The 23,517-nt window shown below is 42.8% G+C and overlaps 1 protein-coding gene across 4 annotated transcripts in view; it reads left to right on the forward strand.

Moving 5' to 3' along the window:
- Positions 1-572: 572 nt before the first annotated feature.
- NXPE3 (neurexophilin and PC-esterase domain family member 3) overlaps positions 573-23,517 on the forward strand; it is a 55,649-nt gene continuing 32,704 nt past the window's right edge. Inside the window, exons 1-4 of one of the 4 annotated variants that reach the window (XM_027563986.1) lie at positions 573-973; positions 5,121-5,221; positions 10,027-10,104; positions 10,791-10,961. In XM_027563986.1, coding sequence (XP_027419787.1) covers positions 10,869-10,961 — 93 coding nt within the window. In that variant the 5' untranslated portion in view covers positions 573-973; positions 5,121-5,221; positions 10,027-10,104; positions 10,791-10,868. Of the gene's footprint in view, positions 974-1,441; positions 1,535-5,120; positions 5,222-10,026; positions 10,105-10,790; positions 10,962-23,517 lie in introns of those variants that run through there. The other 3 variants (XM_027564075.1, XM_027564043.1, XM_027564095.1) reach the window with 3 other exon arrangements.

Consider the following 23,517-nt stretch of genomic DNA (forward strand, 5'->3'; position numbering starts at 1 on the left):
GTTACTCCAGAAGAGGTTACCTCATGTAGAACCTCCTTTTATTTCAGTCATATGGGTCACTCATGCATACAGGCCTGCTTTGAAAACTTCTGAATCAGCACATAGAGTCCATTGTGGTCAGTAAATATCAAATATTTTGACCTTGAGACCACAGTCTGGGCAGTCTGCTTTTGGAGCCTGCCTTTTGCTGGGATGAACTGGGTTAACACCACAGCCCTGTGCTTCTAGCCCTGAGGAATACAGCGCAGCCCCGCCATCCCTTCAGCTTTCTTGAGCAATTGCTTCTGTCTTCGAAGTACTCCTTTCAGTTCCTGAATTTCACATAGTTGCTGCGGACGTTTTATGGCTTAGAAGAAAGTCCAAAATAGGATTAAGTGGTTTTTCGGTGGTGGTGGTGGTGGTGGTTAGTATTCAGGCCTTTTTGCTAGGTCACGTACAAGGAGAATAAAAGCAACGGGGTTGTTTTCAAGGATAAGAAAATACGTCCAAGTAAGGAAAGATTCAAGGACCAGCCTGTTCTGTGCTCGAGCTTGGCAGACCCATACAGGGAACAAAACATTGCGCCACTGAGAGGAAAGACGGCCCAAGTAGGGGCATCTCCAGTTGTTCCCTGGGACACTCTGATGTCCGAAGGCGACAGGAGCCGGGTCCCGATAGTGGGCAGAGCTCAGATCAAAGGCGACAGCAGCAGGACGCCCTCGCGAGGGAGAAAAGTTGCACGGAGCTCCGCGGGGGTCAACTCTGCGTCCCGGCTCTGGGCAAAGCTTAGCGCTCCAAGGCCGCGGCTGTCAGTCTGCACTCTCGGCCCCGCCCCTCCCAGAGCTGGACCAATCGCAGCCGGGGGTCGGGGGTGAGGCGACGCAGCGGAGCCAGGAAGCCAGGGCCGGGCGGCCTGGTGCTGCGGCTATTGTGCAGGTTGTCCCGGTCCCGGGCAGCTGGAGAGCGCACGGCGGGAGGCCAGACCTGGATGGAGGTGAGTGCGGGCCTGCGGCTTGTGCTCCAGCGCCGGGATGGGCCCCTGTCGCCCGAGCGAACCACTGCCTGGCTCCTCCCGGACGCCTCTCGGCTGCTAAGACCCTTTTCTCCGCGCTTTGGCTCCGGAGTTCCCGGCCCGATGCAGACGAGCTGCCGCCTCTGAGGTCATGGCTGGGGTACCTGAGCCTGGAACGCGAGCCTCCGGCTGAGTTGGAGCTGGTCCGGAGTAGCTCGAGCAGCAGCCGGTCCCGGGGCGGGGCAGGGCGCGAGCATCTCCATCCTCGGCTTTCTAGACTTGTCGCAATACCCGCGGGAGCAGCCGCAGCGCGGCGGAGCCCAGAGTTGGGGGCAGCTGAAGACCCTTCCCCCTGACACCTTTTCTGAGGGAGTACCGAACACTTGGAGACGGCTCCCTCCTCAGCCCCTAACTCCAGTCTCATCGCTGCTTTGAGCCCACCCTTTTGGCTGGGTGTCCTCTCAGGCGTTGGATTGTTCTGGTTTTACTGTCGTTTTGGGACATCAGATTTAGGTCGCTTGGGTAGAGTGTGACTTTTACAAGGTGAGATGTGGAGACTCAGCCTGGCCTGTCGCTCGTCTCCACTTGATCAAAGACCACTAGGGTGGTGGTAAGAGGGATTCTCAGGCACGATTTATACAAAATTTATCATTGTAAAATTTCCCTTGTTTTCATTATTTACCCTAGGGGAGGATTGTTGCCGCATTTTCTAAAAATAGAGGCGATGGGTGCCGCTCCTTACTGTGGTTAATTATCTGTTGGAACATCAGCGTGTGTTTGAAGCTGGCGGCACTCCCAGACCGTGATAATCAATTGTCTCACAGAGTAAAACACCACAATGTTCCTCCATAGCGTTTGGGCTCCGCTTTCCTTTGACTGTGTTTAATACGTTCTTTGTGCCTGTTATCCTCACAGTCTCTCTGGGCCTGATACAGTGCTATTAATTTGTTTCTGAGAAAGGAAACGAAGGGACATATCACTGAAGTAGGGTTGGCTCTCCCCATTGCCCCAGAATCGAATTGTCCTGGAGGGACGATGTAAGTTACAATGGAAACATCATTTCAGAAAGGCCATCCCTGACCAATTTGTACAAATGGCACCCTCTGGCCACTCTGTACCAGTGGTTCCCCTACTTGGCTGTGTATTATAATTATCTGCAGACCCTAAATAAAAAGCTGTTTCTCTGGCTCTACTCCCATGGATTCTGATCCAGTTGATGGGGTGTTGTGCAGGCATTGGTATTTGTATAAGCTTCCAGATGATATTAATGGGCATGCGAGATTAAGGACTACCATGTTTTAATAGCGCATTAAAAACATGCCCTATTTTCTTCTTACAGCATATATAGCTTTGTGACTTATTTGATTTGTGTACTTCTCTGTCCTGTGTTTACCCCCATCGCGGCCACCCTACCATCGGAGGCGGTGGGGGAGGGGGGGATTATGAAAGCATTAGTGCTGCTTTAAAAGGAGAAGAGAAGGCCTAGGTGAATCAGCATCTTGGGCATGTGAGGTGGGGGTACATGAAAGAGAAGGGGGTCTGTGGAATTAAATCAGGAAGCAAGTCCTGCAGATGTCTGTCCTTGTGCAGACTTCTGTCCCTGCTTCATTTTTGTTCAAGGATGATCTCATGTGGTCTTGGATGAGTCTCCAGTTTTTTCTCTAGATGGTGCCCTGTTAACTTTCAAAGTCTTACTCAGTACCCTATGAAATACAGCTGTTCTTTGGAGAGTTTGAGCTAGGAGAATTCAATTATAGGTATATTCTGTGTAAATTGTCTTTTGTATGGGTGTCCTTGCATTCCAAATTCTAATTCCAGATACTTGCTCTGATAAATACATTTATGTGACTAGCGGGTCAGAGTATTTAGGATGAGGACTGTCCCAGAAACTAGATGTGTGGTTGTTCAATAATATACTGTTTTTGTGAAATGGTTGTCTAAGAACATTCGCCCAGTGTGGAGTTGCTGCCTCATTTTCTTTTTAGTACCAAACTCAGGTATTTCATTTGTGTGACTGACGATTGCAATTCCAAGTAAGATGGGAGTAGAAAGTCAGATGTCATTGTTGTTCAGTTGCCAAGTCATGTCTGACTCTGGGACCCATGAACTGCTGCATGCCAGGCTTCCCTGTCCTTCACCATTTCTTGGAGCTTGCTCAGACCCATGTCCTTTGAGTCGGTGATGCCATCCAACCATCTCCTCCTCTGTCATTCCCTTCTCCTCCTGCCTTCATTTTTTCCCAGCATCAAGGTCTTTTCTAATGAGTCAGCTTTTCCCATCAGGTGGCCAGATTACTGGAGCTTCAGCTTCAGCATCAGTCCTTTCAATGACTATTCAGGGTTGATTTCCTTCAAACCTGATCAAAACTGGTTTGATCTCCTTGCAGTCCAAGGGACTCTCAAGAATCTTTTCCAGCACCACAGTTTGAAAGCATCAATTCTTTGGTGCTCTGCCTTCTTTATGGTCTAACTCTCACATACATAAATGACTACTGCAAAGACCATGCTGCTGCTACTGCTGCTGCTGCTGCTAAATCACTTCAGTCGTGTCCTACTCTGTGCGATCCTATAGACAGCAGCCCACCAGGCTCCTCTGTCCCTGGGATTCTCCAGGCAAGAATACTGGAGTGGATTGCCATTTCCTTCTCCAATGCATGCATACATGCAAAGTCGCTTCAGTCGTGTCCGACTCTGGCGACACCATGGGCAGTAGCCCACCAGGTTCCTCTGTCCACGGGATTGTCTAGGCAAGAATACTGAAGTGGGTTGCCATTTCCTTCTCCCGGAAAGACATAGCCATGACTGTATGGACCTTTGTTGGTAAAGTAATGTCTCTGATTTTTAATACACTGTCTAGGTTTGTCATAGCTTTCCTTGCAAGAAGCAATCGTCTTCTAAATTCTTGGCTGTAGTCACCATCTGCAACAATTTTAGAGCCCAAGGAGAGGAAATCTGTTACTGCTTCCACCTTTTCTCCTTCTACTTGCCATGAAGTGATGGGGCCAGATACTGTGACCTTGATTTTTTTAATATTGAGTTTTAAGCCAGCTTTTCATTACGTTGGGCTTCCTTTGTGACTCAGCTGGTAAAGAATCTGCCTGCAGTGCAGGAGACCTGGGTTTGATCTCTGGGTTGGGAAGATCCCCTGGAGAAGGGAAAGGCTACCCACTCCAGTATTCTGGCCTGGAGAATTCCATGGACAGTCCATGCGGTTGCAAAGAGTCAGACACGACTGAGCGACTTTGACTTTCACTTGTTAGGTATCTGACTTCCTAAAGCAGAAGTGGAAGGAAGTCCAATACCTTGGACTAATGGCAGTCGGTATAGGTTTGCCACAGGTCATAAGGAATTTAGTTTGGCACGTAAACAGTCTTAATCAAAATTTGACAAAACAGACCCAGCAGATCATGGATTTTACTTTTTGCTTGTTCTTTGAACATAAATATGAAGCATGAGTAAGTGTGTTCTAACCAAAGTGCTGACGTTGAGAGTCCTCATGGAGTGATCACAACTTTTAGATGTGTCCAGTACCTCTAGCTTTCTCTAGTGGTAGGATGGAGCATTGAAGTGCATGATTATTCTAATCTTTAAGAAAAATAAGGACCTGCTGTATAGCACAGGGAACTCAGTACTCTGTAATGAGTAAAGCCTATATGGGAATGTAAAGCCTATATGTAATGTAAAGCCTTTATGGGAAAAGAATCTTAAAAGGGGTGGGGGTATGTATATGTATAACTGATTCACTTTGCTGTATACCCAAAACTAACATCACATGGTAGATCAACTATACTTCAATAAAATTAAAAAAAACACAAAAACATATGAAGGTTTTATCTGTGGTTTATATTTTTTCCAATTATATTGCTATTTATAAGGTTTTGACCTTCAGCTCAGATCTGAGAGTAATTTTCTCTGTGTAAGTTTGTGATTATAAATAGCCAGGTCTTTTTTTTTTTTTTTTTTTAGTGCTAGGAAAGGAAATGTTCCTATCCTTATTCTACCCACTACTTTGTCCTGAAATCTTTGTACATCTCTTGCTTTAAAATTGTATTCTTGATTTCAAATATATTTTCCTTTACTTCATTTTCAGTATCTTTAACGTGTGTTTCATGTACTTGTCTCTGTTGCAGCAGGAAGAATGGTATACAAATGAAAAACCTCAATATGTGCTTCAAATGTGACAAGAAAAGAATAAGGGCTATCATGATTGAGTTCAGACTTTATACTGAAGGTGAGTAAACCCTAGTTTCTTAGTTTCAAAAAGTAGCTCTTCTTGGGAACTGGAAATTTCCAGAAAAAGAAAAAAGGTAAATTAAACTCAATTATATATTTTTATTTTGGATTTGATCTTGGAAACTTTTTAGAGTCATTCCTATGTAACACTTTTTCTTACTCAATTCTAAGGCAATTTGAGATACCAAATAATATTTTCCTGCTCTCTTTGCAAATAGATTTCTTGTTATAATGCCTAGGTTTTATATTTGTAGGAAAACCCCAAAAATCTGTTAGAGATTTCTTTTTTCACTTTGGAATCTTTCATTTTAAATTTGTTTTCTTGTATCTGATTTAATGCCTTATTTCTCCTATGGCTCCTTTTTAATTATTACTTTTAGAAACCAGCTTAATTCTTTATATTTGTGACTTATATTTCCTGGTGGAGATGAAGGAGAAAAACAAAACCTGCCCAAAGATGACAACTATCAACATTTTAGTATATGTCTTTTTAAAGAGAGGTCTGGCTAGTACACCTCAGGCTATAGGTGTACAAATGGATCTTTCAGTCTCAGCATTCCACCTACTTGTAGCAGGAAGTAGGTCTTTTCCAGGCGTGACCCTCCATGAGGATTTTCATCAGAAGTCCCTGCCTGTGAGGGGCTTCTTGCATATTTGCATTGCTGCCTATAAGGCCTTTTGTTCCTTTAGCTCCGAGGTCTCCAGGCCTCACCGTCCTTCTGCACCATTGCTGTGCTGCTTCTGACCAGCTTGAGCCATACTGACATCCTCTGGACTCCTGGCCTTCGTGCAGTACATAGACCACAGCTGCAGTGGTACAGCTGAGCTTCTGTGCAGTATCATGTTTGGTCTTCTCCCTCTGGCCATCAGGGAAACCTATGGTTCTTAAGGCCAACTCCTTGAGAAGGGTTTCTGCAGAGGAGCAGTTGGGGCCCTGGTGACAGAGTTATTTCCTTTATTTCACAGTCATTTCCTTCCTAGAATTTGCAGGCATTTCAGGGTGGGTAGGTAGCTGAGTCTTGGAGAGGGGCCGGTGTTTTGGGGCCATGAAATGGTTAAGTGCAGTCTTTCATATTACCTGGCGTCTCTGTGGAGGTGGCCAGGTACCGGGGTCCAGCCCCAGTGGATCCAGGAAACTCGAAGCGGGGACGGCGTCAGCAACCAGGATACAATAGAATTAAAGATATAAAGAGTGGTTAAATAAGGATAGCTCAGTAGGAAAATTCAGTGGAGAAAAGAGGCTGAATAACTTGGTTTACGTGGAAAGCCAGTAAAATTCCAAGACAAGGAATTTGCGTCACCTATGTAGGCCACAGGCGTCCTCCCGTTCTCCCGAAGGAGAGGAGACACTAAGGCCTCCCCAGTCAGATCTTAGAAGCCCAGGCATAATTAGTAGGCTTGACGAGCCTCCACACTACAGATGGGAATTCAGCCAGAAGGTGAGAGAAAGAACAACATGGGGAGACCAAGCTTCAGTGAACAAGGCCCGCACTTTATTTTCCAAAGTAGTTTTTATACCTTAAGTTGTGCATAGAGGATAATGGGGGAAGGTCAGCAGTCCTTGATCCTTATCGAAGCCAGGCTTTCAAACTTATCATATGCAAAAGTTTAGATGATCTACATCATCTTCTGGCCAGGGGGCCTGTTAACATTTTATGACCCTTTCTTCAGAAAACTTATTTTTCTCTAAAGGTGATTATTCTAAAGTCAAGCGCCACCCTCCAAAAGCATTAGATAAAGTTGCATTCCTATAGGGCAAAGGTGTGGTGGGCTATAACAAGAAAAGAATTAACTCAAGGGTCCAAGGTTACAAACAGTAAAGCTACTACTTATATTCCTATACACCGATTATATTAATCAATACACTCCCAGAGACACAGTAGGTAAGGGATATGGAAACTTAGCAGCAAACATTGGCCCAAGAAGTGAAAAACCCTTCATCAATACAATTTCTAATCAATCTTTAACTGCTCAAAGGAATCTGTATTTAGACAGTTTAGAACTTCTCATGCCTCTCATGGTTGGGAGGCTGTGAACAATCACATGTGGCCAGAAGAACCTGTTCAGGCAGGCTAGAGGACTTCCAAAGGAGTTTGTAGGTTGAAACACTCTTGTCACGCCCAAGAACTTTATTAACTGGAGCTGTAAGTTAACTCTTTTTCAGAGAGAGGTGGTGGGGGACAGCCCCCCATAAAGTCAGAGGTGTAGGTGAGAGCACAAAGCAGTAAAGTAGGCAGACTCTGGTTTTGGGGGTAGGTGCTCGAGAATTTCCAGGGGGACTCCTGAGGCTCGATCCCGCCTTTGCGTATGCCGAGCCTCCTTCCTCATGACCTTTGCCACTGTCTGAGTTCCTCACGCTGGCTCCCGGCAGCCAGGAGTGCGAGATTTCTTTCTCTTTAATATAGGAGGGAAATACCTTTTACCTACTATGAGTGTAAGCTTTGCCAGGAGGATTTCTGGCACTTAGTACAGTGTGCAATACAGAGTTGTTGTTTAGTTGCTCAGTTGTGTCTGACTCTTTGTGACCTCATGGCCTGTAGCCACCAGGTTCCTCTGTCCATGGGATTTCCCAGGCAAGAAAACTGGAGTGGGTTGCCATTTCCTTCTCTAGGTGATCTTCCTGACCCATGGATCAAACCCGTGACTCCTGCATTGGCAGGTGGATTCTTTACCACTGAGCTACCAGGGAAGCCCCAGGCCTCCGTAATTATTCATTGTGTGGATTGTTGAATCAACATATATCATGCAAAGAGCTGAGTACTGGGAAGGAATCCAAAAGTATGGTACATTGTTATCTTTAAGTTGCTTTTTTTTTTGATATATAGTTTGTTTTTTTTTTTCAATATAATCTTTATTGGTATAGTTGGGGAGACTAGAAATACATACAAATATAGAGATCAGCTGAGAAGTGGAAAAAGTAAGTGCTGTGGGAATTCTCAGGATGGAAAGCATATTGGAATAGCTTAGCCTCATTTCCTTTATGACGCTGGGGTGAGGAAGGGTTGTTGTCTGTCCTTGTGGTGTGGGAATGGGAACAGATTAGATCAAAGGAGTAGGGGAGTGAGGGAAGAGGGGGCTTGCCAGGTCCAACACAAAAGGGGGGAGTGTTGGTGCAGCTGAGGTATCCTGAGGCCCTCTGCACTGAGATTATGCACCCTCTTCACCTTGACCTCTCTACCCCGCTTTCCATGGAAATCGTCACTAGGAACAAAATACTACCATCTTCACTGCTTACCTATATCATAATAGCAACTGGGGAGAGTATTTTAAAAATGATTACATGGAAGAATAGTAAGGAGCAGCCTACTCTCAAGTCCTCTGCCTTCAGCAGGTGTGATGAAGGATTAGGGTGACCTGTTACTCCTCAGGCTTAGCTTTCATCTCCTGCATCTTTAGGGCAGGTGTCTTTCCTCTTGTGCCTTGTTACTCAACTGAGGGGGCATCAGGGCTGCCTGTGGGGTAGGAGAGCCAGAAATCCAAAGGGTGTTTGCTGTCTCTTGACATACAGAGGGATGGCATTCCTGTTTTCCAGAGGTTATCAGAATGGTTTGCACCTAATCCCAAAACTCCTTATAAAATCACAGGTTTTCCTCTTGTTGTTGATTCATTAAGTTATGTCCAACTCTTTGCAACCTCATGAACTATAGCCTACCAGGCTCCTCTGTCTATGGAATTTCCCAGACAAAGAACACTGGAGTGGGTTGCTATTTCCTTCTCCAGGGTATCTTCCCAACCCAGGGATTGAACCCAGGTCTCCTGCATTAGCAGACATATTCTTTACCACTGAGCCACGAGGGAAGCCCATAATTACCCTAGTAATCTTGAGAGTCCCTTGGCCTGCAAAAAGATCCAACAAGTCCATCTTAAAAGAGATCAGTCCTGGGTGTTCATTGGTAGGACTGATGTTGAAGCTGAAACTCCAATACTTTGGCCACCTGATGTGAAGAGCTGACCCATTAGAAAAGACCCTAATGCTGGGAAAGATTGAGGGCAGGAGGAGAAGGGGATGACAGAGGATGAGATGGTTGGATGGCATCACCGACTCAATGGATGTGGGTTTGGGTGGACTCCAGGAGTTGGTGATGGACAGGGAGGCCTGGCGAGCTGCAGTTCATGAGGTAGCAAAGAGTCAGACACGACTGAGCGACTGAACTGAACTGAATGTAATAAAATTTAAACTGTAAAGGAAGGGAAGTTATTTATTTAGACCTCTTTAGAAAATTAACACGTGAATTTTGTAATTTCTAAGAATCTGAAGATGTTCTTCTTTGCTCTCTTAAAAGTTAAAACATAAATAGGAAGCAGGAGAGGTGTCTCTATTTACATGAAAACCTGGAGCTGGGTTTGAGTAAATTGTCCAAATGTGGAGTAGTTCCTACTGTGCTCTGGCTGTTTGCTTTCTCTTATGACTCTGGGCCTTGGATAAGGTTAAGGAAGAGGAAATACAGTGTTTTTCGTTTTACTCCACCCTAAGCTGTCGTAATTGGTGATCTGTTTGCTCATCTCTCCTCTTTGAAGGAATCCTTTGGAGAAAAATGTGCTTTTTAAATCCATACCAGTTGCTCTTCTATACAAAGAACTCTTAATGAAACTAAACAGAATAGAAGAAGATCAAACTGAAAGCTCATCTGCATCTCAGAAAAGCATAGACATGGAGTTTTTAAAATTTTTTATTGAAGGATAATTGCTTTACAGAATTTTGTTGTTTTCTGTCAAACCTCAACATGAATCAGCCATAGGTATACATATATGCCCTCTCTTTTGAACCTCCCTCCCATCTCTCTCCCCATCCCACCCCTCTAGGTTGATACAGAGGCCCTGTTTGAGTTTCCTGAGCAATACAGCAAATTCCTGTTGGCTATCTCATTTACATATGGTAATGTAAGTTTCCATGTTACTTTTTCCATACATCTCACCCTCCCCTCTCCCCATGTCCATAAGTCTATTCTCCATGTCTGTTTCTCCTTTGTTGCCCTGTAAATAAATTGTTCAGTACCATTTTTCTAGATTCCATATATATGCATTAGAATACGATATTTCTCTTTCTCTTTCTGACTGACTTCACTCTGTATAATAGGTTCTAGGTTCATCTACCTCATTAGAACTGACTCAAAGCTGTTCCTTTTTATGGCTGAGTAATATTCCATTGGCTGTGTATATGTACCATGACTACTTCATCCATTCATCTGTCAGTGGACATCTAGGTTGCTTCCATGTTCTAGCTATTGTAAATAGTGCTGCAGTGAACAATGGGATACATGTGTCTTTTTCAATTTTGGTTTCCTCAGGGTATAAGCCTAGGAGTGAAGTTGCTGGGTCATATGGTGGTTTTACTCCTAGTTTTTTAAGGAATCTCCATACCGTCTTCCATAGGGGCTGTACCAATTTACATTCCCATCATCAGTGCAAGAGGGTCCCCTTTTCTCCACACCCTCTCCAGCATTTATTGTTTGTAGACTTTTTGATGAGGGCCATTCTGACTGGTGTGAGGTGATATCTCATTGTAGTTTTGATTTGCATTTCTCTAATAACGAGCAATGTTGAGCATCTTTTCATGTGTTTGTTAGCCATCTGTAAAGACATGGAGTTTTGAGCAGTGAAAGGAGCCATGGGTCGGCCATGGGTGATCAAGACACAGCCAGACAATGTGGATCAACTTCGTCAAACTACGGCTGTTCTGCTGTCTGCTTGCAGTGTTGATGGTGGTGGTGCTGGTCGTCAACGTTACTCAGGTAGAGGTGAGTCCTCAGCATGCTTCTTCATAACTAAGGGAACCACATCAGGGGATTTGGGGCTAATGAGTCTGGAAAATATTGATCATCAGGAAACTAATCCTGGTCACAGTTCTTGTTTTCATTTATTCAGTAAGTATTTGAGTGCCTTCAATGGTTGTATACTGTGCTAGTCACCAAGGGTGCAGTGATTTCTTCACTCTGGAGCTCATATTCTAAATGTGCATGGGAGAAAATATGAGTTATAAGTAAGCATAAAATATAATAATAAATGATAATTAGAAATTGTGAGAAGTATTGTAGAGAAAAGAAAGTGGGTTACTGTGTTGCTGTTCAGTTGCTCAGTCACGCCCCACTCTTTGTGACCCCATGGACTGCAGCATGCCAGGCTTCTCTGTCCTTCAGCATCTCCCAGAGCTTGCTTAAACTCATCTCCATTGTGTCATTGATGCCATCCAACCATCTCATCCTCTGTCATCCCCTTCTCCTCCTGCCTTCAATCTTTCCCAGCATCAAGGTCTTTTCTAATGAGTCGGTTCTTCACATCAGGTGGCCAAAGTATTGGAGCTTCAGCTTCAGCATCAGTCCTTGCAATGAATATTCAGGATTGATTTCCTTTAGGATTGACTGGTTTGATCTCCTTGCATCCAAGGGACTCTCAGTAGTCTTTTCCAACACTACAGTTCAGTAGCTTTAGAATGATGAAAGAAAGCCTTTCAAGGAGGGGACCTTTCATCTGACTCCTGGCAAAAAACTGAAGGAGATTTTCAGGGGATGGAGTTCATGGTGAGTGTTATAAAGACTGTGTGTGGCTCTCAAGGCAGGGACCACATATTATGGAACCCTTACAGTGCCTGGTGCCAAGAAGGTATTTAGTAATAGTCCCCTTTCCCCTTCTCTTCTAAAAATTCCCTTCATGAACTCACATACACTGAAATTTATGGAGTATTTCCTATCTAAAATCATGCTGTTCTTTTAATTTTGTTGGCTTGTGGTGCTTCTCAGGTGACAGGTCCAAGTTAATTCTGGTATCTCTTTGCTCTTTGCTGTGCACTGACCGACTGTCCAGCATCCCGGCCCTGCAGGAGTTCAGGTTATACTGTTCTCTTTTATCCTTTCAGATGTTTCTTTCCCCAGTCTCCAGGAGTTTGCTTACGCACATATGCTCTTTAGTACCCTGCTGAATACTTATTTAGGACTCTCTGCAGATCTCCTGAGTTCCTTTGTGTGTAGCTCTCTTCTCCTGTTACTGTCCTATGGGTTCTAATCGGCTGTAAGACTCTCAGCTCCATCTCCTCAATTTAGGGGGTTCACCAGGCTCCTGCTGGGTTCTGTCTCATACTGCTGCAGCCTGGAGATGCTCTCAGGGCTGTCAGCAGAGGGCAAACACTCACAGGAATCATTTTCTATATTTCCCATCTTTCAGGTTGTCAGCAAAGGGCAATCAATCATGGGAATCATTTCCTTTATTTCCCATCTTTCAGGCATCATTTCTTTTGTTGTATAACGTGCTATGTCTGGAGAACCACTGTTTCAGGTGGAAGAGTAAATCTCACCATTTCTCTGTCTTGGTTGCAAGCAGAAGTCTAGGAGACTTGAAACTGAAGGGAAAGACTTAATAGAGAAGCTGGAGAGAAGAAGGTTCAGTGGACAAAGAGGAGCTGGAGAGGATGGGACCTAGAGCACAGACAGAGCACATAATGATATAGGATGAGGGACACGTTTCATAGTATGTGTTCTTGTTATCATTTTATTATTAGTTATGTAGGGGGAGGTGTGCTTCTTCCTCTGATGTAAGAGGGAAAATTGTCATAATGGGTGGTAATGTGGATATGTCTACTGCTGGAAGGTGAAACATTGAGGGAGTTCTTGTCTAGACGGGAGGTGGAAGGTGGGAGGAAGGTGGTGCCCAGAAGACTGGTACAGATGGGCTTGAAAGAATGGGAGTGGGGGATGGAGCTTGATCCTGCAGGATGATAGAGGGACAGTGACTTTCCGGATCACATGTGTGCGTGGTGCTTATCTGCACTGATTTTGTGAGGGTGTATATTTTACTGCATTCAACAGTCTGGGTGTAAGAATAGAGAAGATGGTTGTGTGTTATGAGGTCTAGGATGGCTGGGAGGTAGGAAAAGGGAGAAGGAGACACTTGAGAGGGTAAGCCATTCATTTGTGGGTGCTCAGGCCTGTCCAACTCTCTGTGACCCCATGGAGTGCAGCCCTCCAGGCTTCTCTGTCTATGGAATTTTCCAGGCAAGAATACTGGAATGGGTTGCCATTTCCTACTCCATGGGTAAGCCATAGTTCACATCATTAATGCTATTGCAGTCAGGAAGGAATATTAGGAATTATTGTTAGAAACCCTCTTAATAGTCCTGCTGTGGTTCTTAGAAACTTTTGGAAAATGTCCACTAACAGCTCCAACTGTCTGCATGAACACAAACCAAACAATAATGGAGAAGGGAGGTGGCAAGTAAGAAATGATATAGGACAGTTTTGATATTAAAAATTATATAAACAGATCTTTTTGTGGAGTGTGGTAAAACACTTTGCCTTGTCTAAAGATGTCATCTTGTCCAGGCTGAGAATATTGTCATGACTTTTAAACCATTCAGTTTATTTCTGTGACATTAATAGTTAAAGAAGCCTGGGGTGTGGGGTGGGGAGTGGGAAAGGCTTGAACCTTGGCCATCTGCCATCCCTTAATCCCTGGTCCATCCTAGGCTTCTGATTGTGACTGTACTTTGCTTGCAATTAGAGTATCTGAGCATTTTCTAAAAAGTACAGACTCAATTTTAATTAAAAATATCACATAAGAAAATTAGCCATTACAGTGATGAGGGGAGAAAAAGCATTTTATCTCACTCTCAAGTTAGTCTTCTTTATATTGTATATATGGAGTATTTTGCAGTTTAAGAATGAAATATTTCCTTTGTCACAACTATTACATTTTTATTTATTTTTCCAACATAAAATGTGATTAGATACTTTAAACTCTTCAACTTCTGAAACATTAATAAATATTTATTGAATGAAAGTTGAATACATTAAAAATAATTCATGGGGCTTTTGAAAAATGCAAATCCTAAGACTTCTTGTCTGCTCCATCTCAGGTGTATCACAACACAATCCCCACATTTCCTAAGATATGGTCAAATTCAGTTATATAAGTAAAGGAACAAATGAAATCCACAAACAAGCAAAACCCCTCTAGTTAGGTGATTTTGAATAGAACAACTACTATAGTAAATTCACAGATTTCTGAATTTCTAAAAGTCTCTGAATGTCACATTGGTATAAATGGTAGGCTGAATAAGGCCCCCAAAGACGTCAGTGTTTGAATTTCCAGAACCTATGAATATGTTGTCTAATAAAAGGAACTTTGCAGACAAGTTGCAGTTAAGATTCTTGAGGCAGGGATATTATTCAGGATTATTTGGGTGGGCCCAATATAATCATGTGGGTCTTTATAAGAGAGTGGCAGAAAGGTAGATATGGTATGATACATAGATATAATAATCTACCTGGATATTAGATATAAGAGTGATGTAGGTAGAAACCATGCTCTCCTGGCAGAAAGATAGATTTGATATGATAGGTAGATATGAGAATCTACCTGAATATTAGATATTAGAGTGGATATTAGAGTGATGTAGGTAGAAACCATCCTCTCATGTCATATATGAGAAGGAAGTATATGTTTTGATATCTAGCAAAAGGTTGTAGGGAGAATTCCGTGTCATTTTTCTGATAAACTCTTATTGAGCATTGGCTATATTTGTTTGTTTTTTCCTTATTTATTGATATTTTAAACATATATGTTTTCTGATTATGAAAACAGTACCAGTGTTTTAGGGCTTTTGGCTGCAAGTAAAGAAAGCTGGTTCAATCTGGTTTTAATATTAAGGAATAATATTCATTTAGAATAGAAGTCGGGAGGTAGGTTGGGCATAGTTTAGGCTCCATTTCTCTGTAAGTCTCTCTGCTGTGTCCTCCTTCATGCATTATCTATGGCATCCACTTTCACGGTTGGATTTTACGTTTTTACACAGCAGCAGGTAGTTGCTTTCTTACACATGTCCAGCTTGAGATACGGTTTTTTTCATTGGCAGGTAAAATCAGAGAGCTGTTCCCAGAGTACTGGTGATGTCTGGATTTGGATGCGTGCATCCCTCAGAATCCTCCAGCAGCTTTTCATAGAATACAACTGGGTCACAGGCCCAATCCTGAATCAGTCGCTTGGGATTATCCTTTGAACAGTCAGGCCCTGAACTGACAAGTCAGTAAATCGCAGTGCAATGAATGAGGGATGGGCAAGCATAGGGTTCACTCTGGTCCACACCTTACAGCGGCTCCAGGAATGACTGCTGGTGTTTCCTCTGGGCTCTGAATTTTAAAATATGGCAGACCTTGAAGTTGTCCTTGGCACTGACCTAAAACAGAGTTATCATTTAGGAAAGTTAAGCAAATTGACCTTTTCGCAGTCTTTTGTATTCATCCGTTTTGGCTGCACTGGGTCGTAGCTGAGGCTTGAGGCATCGTCAGTCTTCGTTGTGGCATGTGGTATCTTTAGTTGTAGTTTGTGGGATCTAGTTCCCCGACAAGGGACTGAATCTGCTCTCCCCTGCATTGGGAGCTTGGAGTCTTAGCCCCTGGACCACTATAGAAGTCTCTCTTTTTAAGTAAAATCCAGGTGACTTGGGCTTCCCTGGTGGCTCAGACAGTGAGGAGTCTGCCTGCAATGCAGGAGACCCACGTGTGATCCCTGGGTCAGGGGAGAAGGAAATGGCAACCCACTCCAGTATTCTTGCCTCGAGAATCCTATGGACAGAGGAACCTGGCAGGCTACAGTCCATGAGGTCACAAGAGTTGGACATGACTGAGTGACTAGGACTTTCACATTTCAGGTGAGTAGCACCAAGTGTATGGTGATTCTTGGATTGGGCTGCATGGGTCATTTTTCTGGTCTTGAATTAGTAGCTTATGGCTACCCAAGGAACAAGAGTGACTGTGGGAGAGGAAAAGAGGAAAAACAAAGGAGAAGGGGGCATGTTGTGAGCACATAGCACATGGTTTGGTCCTTAGTGTTTTGTCATGGCCTCACAAGAACTAAAAAGGAAAGGGAGGTGGGAATATTTCCTAAAAGATAATCAAAAGGTAAGGGAACTTTTCCTGTTTTTAAAAAGTTGAGATATAATTGGCAGACGAATGGATAAGAAAGCTGTGGTACATATACACAATGGAATATTACTCAGCTATTAAAAAGAATGCATTTGAATCAGTTCTAATGAGGTGGATGAAACTGGAGCCTATTATACAGAGTGAAGTAAGTCAGAAGGAAAAACACCAATACAGTATATTAAAGCATATATCTGGAATTTAGAAAGATGGTAATGATGACCCTATATGCGAGACAGCAAAAGAGACATAGATGTAAAGAACAGACTTTTGGACTCTGTGGAAGAAGGCAAGGGTGGGATGGTTTGAGACAATAGCACTGAAACATGTTTATTATCATATGTGAAATAGATCACCAGTCCAGGTTCGATGCATGAGACAGGGTACTCAGGGCTGGTGCACTGGGATGACCCAGAGGGATGGGATGGGGAGGGAGGTGGGAGGGGGGTTTGGATGGGGAACACATATATACCCATGGCTGATTCATGTCAATGTATGGCAAAAACCGCTACAGTATTGTAAAGTAATTAGCCTCCAATTAAAATAAATTAATTAATTAAAAAAGAATAAAAGACCTGCAATTTTAAAAATTGAGATATAATTTACATATAATGTGTAAGTTTAAGGTGTGCAATGTGTTGATTTGATACATTTGTATATTGCAATATGATTATCAATACAGTGTTAGCTAGCACTTCTTTCATGTCACTTAATTACCATTTCTTTTAGGTTGAGAACAGTTAAGATCTTGTCTCTTAGCAGCTTTGAAGTTTATTACGTACACTTACTTACAGTAATACAGTAATACAGTTTTGTTGCCTATTGTCACTATGCTATGCCTTCCATCTCCAGGATTTATTTATATACCTGTTGCAAGTTTGTACCCTTAAACAATGTCTACCCAATTCCCCCATTCCCTAGCTTCTGGTAGTCACCATTCTATGTTTTTATGAGTTCAGTTTTTATTAAAAACCCTTGATTCCATTCACACACACTGCACTCCCCCACCGCCCCCCACCACACTGCCTTACAGGATCTTAGTTCCCCAAGCAGGAATCAAACCCAGGTTTCTGTTTAGAAATTCACTGAGAGCCGAATGGGCATTCTTTTATAGTTTACAATATTTTTTCCTTTGGCTGCTTTTTTAGGATTTTCTTTTTATACTTGTTTTTTGACAGTTTCACTATAATGTGTCTTGGAGAAGATCTTTTTGCATAGAGATAATAGGGTGATCTATTAGATTTTTGAGTTTGGTTGTCAAAGTATATCCCTAGGTTTGGGAAGTTCTCAACTATTGTTTCTTTAAATAATCTCTCTGCCCTCCCTTTTCCCTCTCTCAAACCATGATTATTCTAATATTTGTACACATGGTGGCATCACATAGAACATGTAGGCTTTCTATGCTCTTTTTCATTCTTTTTTCTCTTGTGTTCTCTTCTGATTGGGCTGTTTCAGAGTTCCTGCTCCCTTATTCAGTCTTCCATTTGATCTTTCTGTTATAGATGCTCTTTATTGCATTTTTCATTTTATTCATTGAATTTTTCAGCTCCAGAATTTCCATTTGCTTCTTTATGATTTCTTTCTCTGTAAATTTCTGATTTTATTCATGTATTTTTTTTATTTGTCTTTGTTGTAATATAGCCCATTGAGTTTCCCTGAAGAGCTATTTTGAATTCTTTTTTTTTTTTTAATTTTATCTATTTATTCTTGGCTGTGCTGGTCTTTGTTGCTGCTTTTCTCTAGTCGGGGAGAATGGGGCCACTCTTTAGTTGTGGTGCGTGAGCTTCTCACTGCAGGGACTTCTCCTGTTGCAGAGCACTGGCTCTTGGCATGCAGATTTCAGTAGTTGTAGCTCCTGGGCTCTATAGAGCGCAGGCTCAGAAGTTGTAGTGCACGGGCTTAGTTGCCCTGTGGCATGTGGGATCTTCCTGGATCAGGGATCAAACCTGCATCTCCTGCATTGGCAGGCAGACTCTTCTGAGCCACCAGGGAAGCCCAGCTATTTTGAATTCTTTATCAAAGGCTGAATTCTGTGCCTTTGAGCATGGTTATTGGAGGATGATTGTTAGTTTTCTGTGATGACATGTTTCCGTGATTCTTTATGTTCCTTGTACATTTGCATTGCTGCTTTCATGCTTGAAGTAGCAGACATCTGCTGCTGTCTTACTGGTTCCCTTCAGGTGGGGTAAGATGTTCATCAGTCCTGTTTTAGCTGTCTATTTTGCTTGCCCTCACATGGGTACACTTGCTTTCCACATCTTGCTTCTTGTGACACAATTCTTAAGCTTTTCTTAAGACCCACCAGGCTAGCCGCTGTTAACCTTTTGTTTTCCAGAAAGAGGAAGTATAGCTTAAATTTGTGTTTCTCTCTTGCCCAGAAAAACTGATCTGTTTTTCTGATAGTGTTCTGTTTAGCAGAGTCTCACTTGCTGCCTCATTTGGCAGCATACACAAGGAGCTGCTGGCTCCAGAGTGTGCGGAGGTGTGGGTTTAGCACACAGGGCACTGGGGGTGCCTGTGGGCTCTGTTGCAAGACTGTTGGGTGAGGCATTAGGCTTGTGGGCGGACTTCCTGCCAAACTCCTGAGCACACTTAGCAGGAACTGTGTCCCTTCAGTGACCTTTGATGTTCTTACCTGCCTCTTTCCTGAACCCCTCCCTCCCTGGGGTCATGGAGGTCCCCCTTTAGTACTCGGAGAGCTGCAGAATTAAATGGGTTTCTCTCACAGCGGGGGTCAGTGGGCACTAACTGGTCACTCTCCTCATCTCTCTTGGATGAGGACGCTGCTGGGTGCTACAGCCTTGGGCTTGTTATGCTGGGGGAGGGGCAGTGCTGGCGAAGTTCCTCTTACCCTCTCAGTTTCATCCAAACTTGTATTTTTTCTTTCTTTCTGGAATTTCTCTTTGGGAAGGCTGAATCCATTGGTATTTTCCTGGGTCACCACTCTCCAGGTTGTCCCTGACTGTGGCCAAGCAGGACTGGGACAGGTCCACTGGCTGTGCTGACAGCACCGAGGTTTATCTGCCTGTTACTAGATACGCACATGGGCGAGACTGCACCTAGGCCCTGCGCATGTGGAGCTGGATCCCACGATTCCCACAGAGGCAATTTTGTTTTTGGGTGGGTCCTACATTTGTTGTTAAAAAGGGGGACAAAAATGGAGGAATGTCTTATGCCATGTCATGATGCTGATGTCAACTCTGCTAGGGAAACATTTTCAAAGTCATTATTATCCTTTTTAATAAACAAATAATACTGTGTATTCTTTTAAAATGAAGGAGCCTAATGAAATTCTTCCAATTGAGAGTTTCTGCATGTACATGTAGAATGAAACAGAAAAAGTACAGAATCCAAGAATATCATTAAAAACCCTTCTATATTTGGGGATTATTTTTACCTTGTTTGAGATTATGTTGACCTTGCATAGCATTTTGAAGTGGTTTGGCATGGATGGGGAGCCTGAGGGCTTGTTTGAGTGGTTTGTAATGGGTAATAGGTTGAGAGTAATTCTTGATTTTGTTTTCCTGTTGTTGTTTTCTCTTGCAGTTTAACTTATTGCATAATGTAAGAAGCAGTTTCCTGGGTTAGGTACTAAAAAGGTTCTGCATCTAGTTTCCAATGTGTGTAGGGTACACCAGGCAACTCTTGGACACCAGCAGCATGACCTATAGTTCTAATCGGTTCTGACACTATAACTGAGCAGGACCCTGTGGAGCCTTCCTGGACAGACCCCTCCACCTCATGTCCTCTGCCTACTTCGTGTTTGCAGAAAAGTTGTAGTCTTCCAGGCCTTCCCTGACTCACAAAAGTCTGGCCTAAGAATTAATGATTGAAAGGATGTGAACACATAGTGATAGAAGTAAACTGCTGGGCCAGGAGAACTGGTAACAGTTTAAACAGTAAATCAGCCACATGGCAGTCAAAGAGTTTTTAGTTCCTCCCTGAAATACATGGATAACATGTATAACAATCCAATAAGCATTCCTGAGTTGTTTTACAGATTGCTTAAAACCCCCACCAAATGGAAGAAGTTAACTATTTGATGACCATGGGCTTACTGGAGCCTGAAGATTGATTATGTTAGCCGCTGTGACACCACCCTGCTATCTCACCATCAACCAAGCAGAGAATTTTGTATGAGCTGATAACATCCCCTGTGACTCCCTTCCCCCACTTTGCCTTTAAAAATTCTTCCCTGAAATCCATCTGGGAGTTGGGGTGTTTTTGAATATTAGCTGCCCTGGACTCCTAGTCTGGCACCTTACAATAAACACTGCATTTTCCTTCTCCACATTCTATGGCAGTAGATTGGCTTTACTATGAGCAGGCGAGCAGGCCCACGTTTGGTTTGGTATCAACACTATCTGAAGATAGCATCAAATCCCACATGTTAAGGTCTTAGTCCTACAAGACTCCCCCCCAACCCCCTACTTAAGATGCCAGTCACCAATCTAGGTAGTCACCTGTGCTTCTAAATGACTAGCTGTAGATTAGAAATTCCAATGACTCCTGCCTTGGCTTCAGTTAATTTTGCTAGAGCAGGTCACAGAAATCTGAGTAACATTTTTTAAATTAATTAATTTATTTTAATTGGAGGATAGTTTCATTATAGTACTATGGTGGTTTTGCCACTCATCAACATGAGTCACCCACAGGTGCACATGTGTTTCCCCATCCTGAACCCCCCTCCCACCTTCTTCCCCACTCTCCACCCCTCTGGGTTGTCCTAGAGCACCAGCTTTGAGTGCCCTGCTTCATGCATCGCTTCATTGTACTGGTCATCTATTTTACATATGGTAATACATATGTTTCAGTGCTAGTCTCTCAAATCATCCCACCATCCCCTTCTCCCACATAGTCCAAAAGTCTGTTCTTTACATCTGTGTCTCTTTTGCTGTCTCACATATAGGATCATTGTTACCATCTTTCTAAATTCCTTATATATGCATTAATATACTTTATTGGTGTTTCTCTTTCTGACTTACTTCACTCTGTATAATAGGCTCCAGTTTCATCTACCTCATTAGAACTGACTCAAATCCATTCTTTTTTTTATAGCTGAGTAATATTCCATTGGGTATATGTACCAAAACATGCTTATCCATTCATTTGCCAATGAACATCTAGGTTGCTTCCATGTCCTGGCTATTGTAAACAGTGCTGCAATGAACATTGGGGTACATGTGTCTCTTTCAATTCTGGTTTCCTCAGTGTGTATGCCCAGCAGTGGGATTGCTGGGTCAAATGGCAGTTCTATTTCCAGTTTTTTAAGGAATCTCCACACTGTTGTCTGTAATGTCTGTACCAGCTTATATTTCCACCAGAAGTGTAAGGGGGTTCCCTTTACTCCACTTCTGCATTTATTGTTTGTGCATTTATTGTTTGTAGACTTTTTGATGGTGTCCATTCTGACTGGCATGAGATGATACCTGTTTGTGGTTTTGATTTGCATTTCTCTAATAATCAGTGATGTTGAGTATCTTTTCATGTGTTTCTTAGCTATCTGTATATCTTCTTCAGAGAAGGCAATGGCACCCCACTCCAGTACTCTTGCCTGGAAAATCCCATGGACGGAGGAGCCTGGTGGGCTACAGTCCATGGGGTCGCTAAGAGTCGGACACGACTGAACGACTTCACTTTCACTTTTCACTTTCATGCATTGGAGAAGGAAATGGCAACCCACTCCAGTATTCTTGCTTGGAGAATCCCAGGGCCAGAGGAGCCTGGTGGGCTGCCGTCTATGGGGTCGCACAGGGTTGGACACGACTGATGCGACTTAGCAGCAGCATATCGTCTTTGGAGAAATGTCTGTTTAGTTCTTTGGCCCACTTTTTGATTGGGTTGTTTGTTTTTCTGGTACTAAGCTACATGAGCTGCTTGTATATTTTGAAAATTAATTCTTTGCCAGTTGTTTTGTTTGCTATTATTTTCTCCCATTCTGAAGGCTGCCTTTTCACCTTGCTTATAGTTTCCTTCATTGTGCAGAAACTTTTAAGTTTAATAAGGTCCTATTTATTTATTTTTGTCTTTTATTTCCATTACTCTGGGAGATGGGTCATAGAGGATCTTGCTGTGATTTGTGTCAGAGAGTGTTCTGCCTGTATTTTCCTCTAAGAGTTTTATAGTTTCTGGTCTTACATTTAGGTCTTTAATCCATTTTGAGTTTATTTTTGTGTATGGTGCTAGAAGTGTTCTAGTTTCATTCTTTAACATGTGGTTGACCAGTTTCCGAGAAACATTTTACTTATTTTACTTACAGGATTACTGGTCTATTAAAGTAGATGAGTAGTTACCTAGGACTAGGGTGGGAGTATAGGTTTGTGAAAATGTGGATTGACTGCTAATGTGAACAGAGTTTCTTTTGGGGGTATGAAAATGCTATAACTGTGGAGATGCCTATCCAAATTATGAATATACAAAAATCTCATGAACTGTTCACTTAAATAGGTGAATTGTATGGTATGTGAATTATACCTCAATTAAACTTAAAAATAGAAGAGAAAAAGATTTCTGGTCTGTTATAAAAAACTAATTCAGAAATAGCCAGAGGAAGAGATATACAGGGCAAGGTGTATGAGAAGGGCATAAAGGTGCCGTCTTGGTCTGAATGTGCCATTCTCCTTGAATCTCCAAGTGTTCACCAACCTGGAAGCTCTCCAAACCCCATCCTTTTGGGGTTTTATGAAGCTTCATTCCATAGGCATGTTTGATTCATTTGTGACTGATTTCAGCCTCCAGCCACACTCCCTTTACTGGAGGTCCAGGGTGGAACTGAAAGTTCCAACCCTCTTATCACGGTCAGGTCTGACAACCAGCTCCCATCGTGAGGTATTTTCCAAAAGCCACCTCAGTAACACGAGCCCAGTTGTGGTGGAAAGGGGCTCGTTAGAAGTAACAAGACACACATTTCCCTTTTATGACTCTAAAGTGTTTTTAGGAACTGAGGACACAAAACCAAATATTATAGCAAAAGATGTTCCCATTTCTCTTATCATTAAAATTCTAAGGATTTTGGGAGCTGTGAGCCAGGAACTGTGGATGAAGACCAAATGTATATTGCTTATAAATCACAATACTGGAGGTACATAATTATTTTTCCTGTCCATTTGTTCAACCACCTTCTATTTATTAGGAAAATAATTAATGAAAAGTATAAAACACTCGAAAGAATAGAGAGTACATAAGTACTTAAGTATGTATTTGAAATTCCTCCCCAGTCTTCAGAGTCACTGTAATTTCTTGGATATAACTGCTTGTTTGTAATTATGTGGGTGGTTAGCACTGCTTACACATTGCATAGTTATATCTTGATTTGTCAGCTTTACACTGTACCTGCTGACCTTTCCACATCAGGCAGAGCAGCGTGGGTGGTTAAATAAAAACA

The sequence above is a fragment of the Bos indicus x Bos taurus genome, chromosome 1, assembly GCF_003369695.1.
Source record: "Bos indicus x Bos taurus breed Angus x Brahman F1 hybrid chromosome 1, Bos_hybrid_MaternalHap_v2.0, whole genome shotgun sequence".
NCBI classification, from domain to species: domain Eukaryota; kingdom Metazoa; phylum Chordata; class Mammalia; order Artiodactyla; family Bovidae; genus Bos; species Bos indicus x Bos taurus.